This window comes from Sinocyclocheilus anshuiensis, unplaced genomic scaffold, assembly GCF_001515605.1.
Source record: "Sinocyclocheilus anshuiensis isolate Anshui unplaced genomic scaffold, SAMN03320099.WGS_v1.1 scaffold931, whole genome shotgun sequence".
Classification (NCBI taxonomy): Eukaryota; Metazoa; Chordata; class Actinopteri; order Cypriniformes; family Cyprinidae; genus Sinocyclocheilus; species Sinocyclocheilus anshuiensis.
Genome location: NW_015544187.1, coordinates 238762 through 249554, shown reverse-complemented (window position 1 = coordinate 249554; position 10793 = coordinate 238762). Strand labels below are relative to the sequence as shown.

The 10793-nt window shown below is 37.5% G+C and overlaps 1 protein-coding gene and 1 pseudogene across 1 annotated transcript; both read right to left on the bottom strand.

Moving 5' to 3' along the window:
* On the bottom strand, window positions 1-945 carry LOC107696486 (uracil nucleotide/cysteinyl leukotriene receptor-like). Its single transcript, XM_016496832.1, has one exon. It carries the CDS (start codon window positions 943-945, stop codon window positions 1-3), a length of 945 nt encoding a protein of 314 aa, XP_016352318.1.
* A 1612-nt stretch (window positions 946-2557) lies between these two features.
* The window catches only part of LOC107696485 (sickle tail protein homolog), a 106966-nt pseudogene continuing 98730 nt past the window's right edge, over window positions 2558-10793 (bottom strand).

Genomic DNA, 10793 nt, shown 5'->3' with positions numbered 1-10793 from the left:
TCATGTATTTGATTGTTCATCTTTAGGGTTTCTACCACAAAGCAGCAGCAGGGTTTCTTGATAATTTCTAGCCAGAAAGAAGTACATGACGGGATCCAACACACCACTTATGCATGTTAAAGCTGAGGTGATGCGATTTCCTAAATGCAATATTTGCCTTTCGGATTCTGACCTTGACGTGTCATCATGTTGTAGGATAAATACAAATCGGTGGATATGATAGGGCACAAATGCAATCAAGAAGTTAACCACTGTTAGTACGATCATTCTCATTGCCTTACGCTGAGCATGCGTCCTTTCTTGAAAAGTCAACTGTTTTACTTTGGCAAATATGAGAATGTAAGAAACACTCAGGGTGACCAGAGGTATCACAAATGCAATAGCAGTGGACACCAACGCACCGGTGGGACTGGAGGATTTCTCTATGTACAGCTGTTCACACACTGTCACGTTCTGCATTCGTCTGGTCACTTCTTTTTTAGAGAATAGGACAGGCAACATGGAAACAGTCACCATGACCCACAGGACTGCACAGACCACTTTGGCATTCCTGGTATTTCTCAGATTCTGAGTTGTATGTGGTAAGACGCAAGCCAACAGACGGTCTACACTGATGCAAGTCATAAAATACATGCTGCAGTAAAGGTTGACGAAGAATAGGAAACCAACCACGCGACAAGCCCCTTCCCCAAGAGGCCAGTGACCGTCAGACATGTGGTAGATCACTCGCATGGGGAGCACCAAGACGTAAGACATGTCTGCTATAGCCAGGTGCTTCAGAAACTCTTTGGAAGGAGTGTTGTTGGTGTTGCGGTGGCAGAACACCCAAAGTGCCAGGGCATTGCTCGGGACTGAGAGGATGAAGATGACAATGTAGAAGGCAGCAAGCAGGATGTTCGCCACATGAGAGCTGAGGTAAATCCCCTCCACAGAGTGATTCGACATAGCGCAGGTCTATCCTATGAGACTGAGCTTCTGTTTGGAGAATGGCATGAGTCAAAACAAGTATCAGACAGTCAGATTTTAGCACTAGTATTTTCTCTAGAAATGCCTATTTATATGATGTCTATGTCTTATATATGATCTATAAAAAAAAACAAAACTTGGACATACCTGTATTTTGTATTATTACTACACATTATAGTATAAAAGTGAAGTCATTGGAGCTGTACATTCACACAAATGGAAGCATGGGCATTTTCCAAAAATGTTAAATCATATAAAAACGTAAAACTCTTTAGTACATGTACAGTAAATGAACATACTTTCCAGAAGGCCAACAATTCACTAAAAATGTTTTTGTTATTGGTCTTATTAAGTATTCTAATTTGTTGATAGTGAATTGGTGGGTTTTTGTTAAATGTGAGCCAAAATCATCACAATTAAAAGAACCAAAGACTTAAACTACTTCAGTCTGTGTGCATTGAATTTATTTAATACACGAGTTTCACAATTGGAGTTGAATTACTGAAATAAATGAACTTTTCCATGACATTCTAATTTATTGAGATGCACCTGTACATACACTCTCTAAGAACTTGTCTAGCAATTTGATCATGTTCTTTTGAACTTAAAATGTCTATTTATATTAATACTGCTTTATTATAATAGCATAGATAGCAAGAGAGCAGCATTCTATGTTTATAAAATATATAAACATACTGAACTTTAAGTCAAACAATATTCAGTAAGGTAAATGGTAAATTCACACACACAAAAAAATAATAATATATATATAATAAAAATTAATGTCACCAATTTTTTAATGTCACAAAGAAAACATTAAATAAAGTAAAAAATACTAATATCATTATTAGTATCACTCTTATTATTTGGGTACTTACAAGTAAGTTTAGAGTCTTCCTCAGACATTGACTTGATGAATGCCTCCTTTGACTATAGACCAAATGAATGTTGTGTGTAGACCAAATGAATGTTGTGTGTGCTCATGTGTTTCCTCTTTTAGTCATATGCTTTGTCTTTATGTAGGAGGTATCACACAAAAATGAATCAGCTCTTCTACAACATCCCCATTAACACACACCACCCTCTACTGGTCTCTTTACCTGTGATGATTACATCTGCATAACCTTTTCTTCACTAGACATATCTGGCATTGTTCAAATTCACAATAATGTTATAGTTATTTGTGTGTAAATCCACTATAGGCTATGGTTTATTAAGTTATAAAATAACAGTAAGAAAGCTGGTCATTTATGCAATACCGGTCAAAAGTTTGGACATGCCTATTGTATATGTATTCTGTATTATTACTACACTTTTTAACATAATATTAAAGTCATTGAAACTATAGCACAGATGGAAGCATAGGAATTTTCTGAATATTTTTCAACAAATCATATCAATTAAATCTTAAAACGTTATGTTTCAGATTCTTCAGTGTAGAAACCTTTTGACTACAGCACACATTACATACATTCAATAAAGCTTGTCCAAATTTTTGACTGGTGCAATACACTTCACAACATGTGTACTGAATGTCATTACTATGCAAGTGTAGAAGAAACTATATAGGATAAAAAACACAAGTCAGCTGAACTATCTGCCAAAATGTTTAATAGAAGGGCTTGCAGTGTTGCAGTAGAGAAACCACAGCCATGTGTGAGAGGCCATGTGAACGACAAGCATGCAGAACTTTACTGTTTTAATACCTACACTCGTTTGCACAGATTGCTTCTGCAATTAAAGCTATACAAAACCAAAGAAGACATTTATTTACAAAATCTGTCTGTGCAAGCATGATTTTCTTTCTATTACATTCTCTCTTTCTACAATTTTGTATAGGCATGCATAGAAACAAACTTTGGTACAATATGTTAACAAAACTAAAGACAATCTCTGAAATAGAGATGTTACAGTATGTACATGTGAAGTAGAGAGCAATTTTATCAATCACTACAATTTTTAGTTTACATTTAGACATCAATACTCATTCATTTAAGACCCATAGACTGCATGAGTAAATCAAGGGTTTTTGACATAGGTAGGTTGTTAGGTATAACCTATCCGAAATGTACATAGTGTCTAACACAGTATATATAGTCAGTTGTAAGGATGTAAATGACAAACTTTGGCAAACAGGCACAACTACTGAAAAGACAGACAACTTCATTGTAAAACTGTTGTCAATTTATAACGATAAATCTTAAAGACATTGGCAGTGCATGAGAGAAAGAAAGAAAACAGACACAATGTTTGTCAATTTATATTAATGGTTAATAAACCTACAGTACTGTTTTCACCTATTATCGCTACAGCCAACGTCTGTCAACTTACAAAAAATGCAAAATGAAAATGATCTACAATCATTTAGAGTATACTAATAACCAAAACATTGTTTACATGCTTTAACTGTTGTACTTTTTAGTCTCTCTTCAACCTGTATGAAAAATAAATATTATTTTCAAATGAAGTGCTCTGTAAAATCTTTGATCAAGAGCCTGCTCTCTGCAGTTAAATCATTTTTTAGTTTTTAAAATAAAACAGTTTAACTTTCTATATGTTCATGATTTGCAGAGATTCAAGTTTCAAACACTAACTAATGGATGATGGCCTTTGACTTTAACAGAGAAAATAATAACATGTAATATAGCCAGTCATGCCAAAACTCTGATACATCAACAGTATCTGTTCAAAAATAAACAATTAAAAAAAAAATGAATCAAAGTAAAATCAGGAGAAACTCCTCATTAAGAGATACATAAATGGTTGCGAAGCAGCGAAGCATTCTACGCAGCATCTTTGGCGACAGTTACCGTGGGAATAGCTGATTTACTGGCACTCCCGTTGTGTGGCCGACTGTAGCTGGTGAAGCTGGGTGTGTGAATGGTACGGATACTCTTCGCACTCTGACTCAACATAGTCGGGGATAAAGGGGAGTGGTAACAGGAAGAGGAAGAGGAAGAGGAGGAGGAAGGTCGACCATTTTGTGTCTGTGTGGGAATAGAGAGGCCTTTAGTGCTGTGAGTGGGAGGGGCAAATTTTAAAGAACCATTAGAAACGGAGGGGATATGAGAGGAAGGGGTGGAACTGGATCGAGGAGGGATAGAGGATTTGCTAGTGGGAAGGGAAGAAGATAAAGGAGAAGAAGAATTAACAATATTAGTAGAATCAGACTGGGACAAGTCTTTTCCCATACTAGAGGAAAAAGCAGGAATTTTAGAAGCAGGCACGGTAGGAGAAGTGGATTTGGGATCTCCTCCAGATCTCTTAGCACTTCCATTAGCCTGCAAACAAAGATGCCAAAACACACTGATTGTCAACATAGGGAATTTATGATTAAAATATGCAAAATTTCTAGTCATGTTTTAAATCATTCCACTGGGATCTACAGTTAATCATGACATATTATCAAAGATAGAAACTACATATATAAATGAACTCTCTGTCTTGAGGGTGAGAATATAGAAAAATATCAATTTAAGTAGATTGTAAGAAGGAAAGGAGAGTGAAGGTGAGGGACAGTAGGATTGTAAGTTATAGAGTGAGTAATGCGCAGAGTGAGTGCAACCAACCAGTACTCATAACCAAAGGAGGCTCCAGGAGGAATAGAGGAGGTACAATTTGGGAAAACATCCACAGGATAATGGGGACTTAGTGGATTTGTGGACCCTGGGCAGTGAGGCTAGGGTTTGCGGATTCCTCCGAGAGGTAAACAGGGAAAGGGTCCAAAAATGGGTTAAACAGAGAAGCATCCTGGCTTACAAAGGAAGTTGAAGTGTCACAGGCACTGGAGTGTGTAGGGGTTAGATTTCAGTGGATTTTAGTTAAAGAGACCCTAGTCTAAGCATTCGATAATGTTAGGTAAGCAGTGGCTGTGGTGTTTATATATCTTTCTTTACCTATTATAAATTAGTTTGTCCTTTACAGCGCCAAATCCACAAGCAAAGCAAACATGCAGAAGCATTTGATGGTATTATAAAATAACAGTCAGTTGCCTTCGGTCACAGCCATTCAAAAAATGTAGCAGGAAAAAACATCAACATTTCAAAGAATGCTTTCGGCACTAGGCCTTCAACCAAAGAAGAGTTTGTTCGGTTTTATCAGGTTTTTGTTAGTTCTTTTCCCTCTCAATACAAGCCCTGCAAAAACTGACTTTCCTCTCGAGAATTTAGTCTATGGCTAGGTGTGTGTGTATCTTTCTGACTGGACAAGTGGTCCTATGATAAGACTACCTGGCGGAACTGCCTCTGAGAGTCCTGTAGCTTTTGCGGTTTTGTTGCCCTCTCTTTCTCTGAGGTGCCCGGTTGCTGCCGCACCTTGGCAGAAACAGGCACTGGCATCCGACTAGTAGGTGAGACCACGCTGGCATTCTGCAAAAAGGATTTAAATCAAACAGAAGAAAAAAGGAATAAAAAGAAAGAAACAAAAAAGAGAGCCACATTTGAGGTGGTTTGAAACCTACATCATAGCAAGACAAAGCTTGCACAACACATATATGGTATCACCATGACACTGTAGAGTATACCAGAAAGAGATGTAAGGAAGCATGCAAACCTGCCCAGAATACCAACAAAGTTTCTTTAAAGACTGCCTTAGAACCCACAAAATAGAACCAGAAACAATGTGAGACTGTGGTTCTAAGACTGAAAGTTGTTGGCTGCCTTAACCCAAGATTAGAGCACCATCAGTGAACATACAAAGATCTATCTATGAAACACCACTCCAGAAATAAATACACCATATTTATAAAAATATGTGAAGGTGTTAAAAATTTCAGATCCCAGAGTTGGTAGCCTCCACCACAGGAAAGGCTAAGGATCTTCAGAAGTTCCTTGAATAGAGTGGACCTGTTGTGAGCAAGAGGAGAGGGACAGACCCATAGGCTTTGCTAAGGTAATAGGAGCTAGAGAGAGACCTGCTGGGTGGGAACTGGTTTGACTGAGACCCCAGAAGTTGGAATGATGGCAGGCCGAGGAAGGAGCTGTGGTTTTGTCTTCTTTCGTAGACCAGGACCTTTGCTGGCAGAACTCGACCTAGGGACCAAGGTTTTGAGAGCAAGTCTTTTTTCTGAGTGTCCTGGAGTCTCTTCAGTCGTATTGTCCTGAGTTTCAGGCTTCACCAAGATTTCAGGCTCTTCTGAAGACTTCGGTCCCATTTCGGAAATTGTGTTCTCTAGCTGCTTTATAGTTTGCTCTAGACTGTCAAGGGTTTTGTAGGTGTTCTTACGAATCTCGTTAGTTCGTCCATTAGGTTCCTGCAGATTTGATTTTGAAGACTCTGTTTTGGAGCAAGCAATTTCAAACCTCTTGGTCTCTTTGTGTTGTCTGACAGCTCCATCTGACTCTTCCTCATCCTCATAGACAACAACCTGCAAAGTCTTTTTGCCTGTTTTACTTCCAGCTCGAATGGCTTGGGTTAATGCTGCTAGCTGTTTCTTGGGGAATTTCAACTTAAACTTCTTCTTTCCATCTTGCTTTGCATCACCAGTAACATCTACTAATGCCCCTCCCTCAGATAAAGATGAGGATGAAGAAGAGTTAATGACTCGACTGTCTCTGATATCTGCAGGAGAATCTGAACCAGTACCTTTTCCAGAATCCCTACCATCTCTATTCTGTTTGACCTTCACACCCCTAGTCCACTCTTCTTCCTCAGTTTCCTCACTCTCCTCATCTATTCTTTCTTCTGCAAGCATCCGCTCTAGTTCCTCCTCACATTCAAAGACAGTAGAGAGGCGTTTATATGCTGAGTGGATATCCATTGGCTCATCAAAAATGATGATGACTGGCTTTTTACTGGCATTGTCAGCACCAGTGGGACCATTGGTGCTGGCATCACCTCCTGATGCCACGCCACTTCCAGAAGCACTTGGTCGTTTGCTGCCAACAGTTACCGTCTGCACACTACCTTTCTTGGCATTGACTAGCTGATGGTACTCTCCAGTGGAAAGGGCTTGTACCTTGGTGTTAGTGATCATAAAGGCAAAGTTATCAGGAGGAGGCGGAGGTGGCTCTTCTCCTGACAGATCGGGACTGAGAGAGGCCTCATTATTTTCCTCCATTTCTTCAAATTTCCTTTCCTTCACCTTGGATGAACCAAATATATGTTTCTGATTTGCTAAATCTGGCCCAACAGGGATTGCTTTCAAAAGAATCGGTACAGTGTCTTCAAAAGAGACTGGTGAGCAAATTGCTGTTGGAGACTCTACCCTCTCCTCTATGCTAACCTGCACTTGAGCAGCCTTGACCACATGAACTTTCCCTTGGGTTGGGCTAGCTGGAACTTCTTCCAATGAAGAGGGTGGATTTGACTTCAACGAAGCTGAACGAGACAACTGATTTTGGTGTAGAGTGCTAGGAGAGCTGGCTGGGCCACTGCTTTTGAGGGCACCAAATTTGTTAGTGGATACCTGCAGCTGGCTTTGGGATTGGTCAGAAGCATTGACATGTGACACCTGTGATGGGGGAGACTGTGATGTGTCTCTACGCTCTGTTGATTCCTCTGAGGCTGATGGAGTCCCCTTGGAGATCTGAGCTGTGACATAGTAGATGACCTTAAAAGGTCAAATGTCAGAGAAAAAAAAAATTAATTAGGTATGGTTTCATAAGACAAATATAAATTTGTTAGTAACCCTGCCTGGTAAAAAATCATTTGCCTGGTAAAAAAATCATTTTCTACCATTGACTTGGCCATTACTGGGTCTTTATGAGGTTTCACAGAACACTATTGCATAACTATTTTGGTAAAGGGGTTTTAACTATTATATATTTATTTATTAATGTATTTATTTATTTACACAGAGATCATACTATCATAACATGATTAATTTTCTTGTAGGGGTGTATTATTATTATTTATTAAGTTTACGATAATTGTGTAATAACACTGCAGCTCACCCCAGGACTCTGACGAATTGTATTGTTGCAGTTCTCATCTGTGTCAGGATTCTTGTCATCTTGGTTTTCAGTATTCTGTGGTTTGTGGGGAACAACATCACTTCACAAGGAAACAATCTCAGTCCACAAACTACTCTAAGACGACTGAAATCCTTTAGGCTGCTTTTGACGAAAACACATTCTTGGATCATATATTCTACCATATATATCAAAATATGTTTAATATTAAGAATTGTCATAAAATTAGTTTTCTATCCTTAATAATACATTACAGCTAGACATACAGACCATTTCTCTTCTCTACAGTAATCATAATCATATTTTCAAAGATGCAATGAATGGGATTACTTTAAAAACAAACTTTATGGTATTAAAACCATAATTTGGAGCTAGACCCAAGGCATTTGTGAACTAATCTGAACAAATTGCCCAAAATTATACACAAAAATGGAAAAGAACAATGAAAACATCATTTTAAATTTGTAATGCATGCACCAACACTGTTTCCAGCTTGTTCCAATTTTGTTTCCAATTAAAGTTTACTGAATACAATTTTGAGCATAAGTTGCTTATTGGTAATATTTAACCTGTAAATTCTATATTACACTGCACAATTTTTAACGGTAAGAAAGTATTGTGAAAATGAAGGTAAAGTGAGAAAAAGTGAGACTGAAAACCCATTAAATAAGGAAGCTTGTACAGTTGCAGGCATGCAGCAAAGTGAGAAGATCAAAGAACAAATTCTGAACTCCAGACTACTAGCTGAAAGTGTCCTGTAAAATCCTAAATAACAAACAAATTCTAAGATGTATTGATACATATGATTTAGACTTTGACCCTTTTTGAAGAGAAAACTAGATGGCCATGTTAAATTAGGTCCTGATAATTTCCCGTAAATCAGCTAAATCTGCTAATATTTTGGCCAGGATAATCTGATTATGCTAAACCTAGTTAGATAATTCAAGCAGTATATGTACCTAATAAAGGAGAAATGTTTGAAAATCACGTACCCTCAGGTAAGCTTTGGAAATTGAATTGTCTCCAATTGCGATCACACATTTTATATTAAAATGATAAATGCAAAAAAACCACACACACAACACCCTTTGACAGCAGTGTCGAAAATCTAGTTTATTGATTGAATGACTCAGGGCACACAAAGCCAATTATATCTGTTTCCCCTTTTGGCTCACGCTACGTCACTACAATCAGCACAGGTCATGAGTTCAGTAGAAATAAAAGAAAAGGAACAGAATTTAAACTCAAAGAACAGTGAGAACATTTTTGGTGTCAGATTTCCATCACAAGAGTGTACAGAGGAAGTTAGCAGAGGGTAAGAAAGCCATACAAGCATCGCAAAGAACAGCCATCAGGGACAAGCGGCTGGCACAGGCAGGCAGTTGGAGGGTCTACTAAAGGACATCATGTCCTTTACCTTCTTATCTTTAAGGGGCAGTAAGACCCCAGGTCTTAGCTCTCTGATCTGTGGCTCTACCAAACCCTTGAGCCCTACCTCCTTAACAGAGCACTTCTGGAAAACCTGAAGGGAAGAATTCATGAGGAAGGGGGTAAAAGATTAGAATTTGCCCATATTAAATTGGGCAAACCTGTTCAAGATTACTGTACAATGTAATATAAATGATCTACAATTACTCTGATCAAATTATTATCTGCCTGTATGTATTCTGGCTAACTAACTAAATAAATACTTTTTTATTTCATTTTGAGTTTTATATATATATATATATATATATATATATATATATCGTTGTATATATATATATATATATATATCAATAATACACATATATATCCTGCAAACACACTTGTACCATAACAGATTCCTTCCTGCTGGTGTAAATGACCTCTCCAGATCGGGTGGTGGTCATCCCAGTGTTGGTGGTGTAGTTTCGTCGAGGTGGAGGTTGAGGAGGGGACTTGTTGGCTTTGTCTGTGGTCGGAAGTTTACCAACTTTTTCCTGAGTCTTACTTTGTCTCTCCAGGCTGGATTTGATGGATAGGTTGGGCTTAAGTGGTCTCTCCAAAGCTGACTTAACTGGTTTCTCCAGAGGTTTGGGTGGTTTCTCTGGTTGAGTTTTATATATATATATATATATATATATATATATACATTTTCTTTAGTATTTTCTGTCCTTTCTATCCTGTTAAGAATTTATGAGTATTATTTTAAAAGACTAAAAGGTAGAATAAAAAAATAATAATAATAAAAAAAAGTTTTTTGTTTTTTAAGAATTTGTAAGAACTAGGTTGTGTATTTAAATATGCATTTATATAATTTTGAGAAAAGAAGCTAATCTACTGCAAGGGAAATTAAACTGCCACCGCATGAGCCACAGGGCACACCCAAAGCATCTTAACACCCACACCAAAGCGATTTCATACCCAAGACATTTAAACATCAAAACACCTATAGTTAGTGAAAGTAAGTGACCACGTGTGCATGTATACACATTTATACCAATTAGAAACATGAAGTTATGTTTGCTACAAGTGTGTATTAGTGTGCGTGTGTATGTATGTTTGAGTTTATGTGTGAATCTCACCTGTAGCTCTGCCATAATCTTGTCTCCCTCATCCTCTTCCTCAGTGATAGCCGAGGCAGCGATAGGTGGAGGAGTAATGGGTTTGGGCTTCGCCTCTGGAGAGGACTTTGGTTCAGGCTGAGACGCTGTACCGTTGGACTCCTCTTCACCCTCCTACGAAACAAGTTATATAAATAATTTTTTTTAAATATAATTTATTTTATTTAATTTTTTTCATTTTATAATAATTATTATTTTGAAACCGAATTAAAATTTATTTTATATTTATAGTTTTATTTTATTATTTAATTTATATTAATAGTTATTTAAAAATATAATTAAAAGTTCATGTAATTATGTTTATTTATCTTTTTTTTATTATTTGTACAGA

Coding starts and splice junctions, on each gene's coding strand:
- LOC107696486 (XM_016496832.1), bottom strand. CDS start 945: ATGTCGAATCACTCTGTGGAGGGGATTTACCTCAGCTCTCATGTGGCG.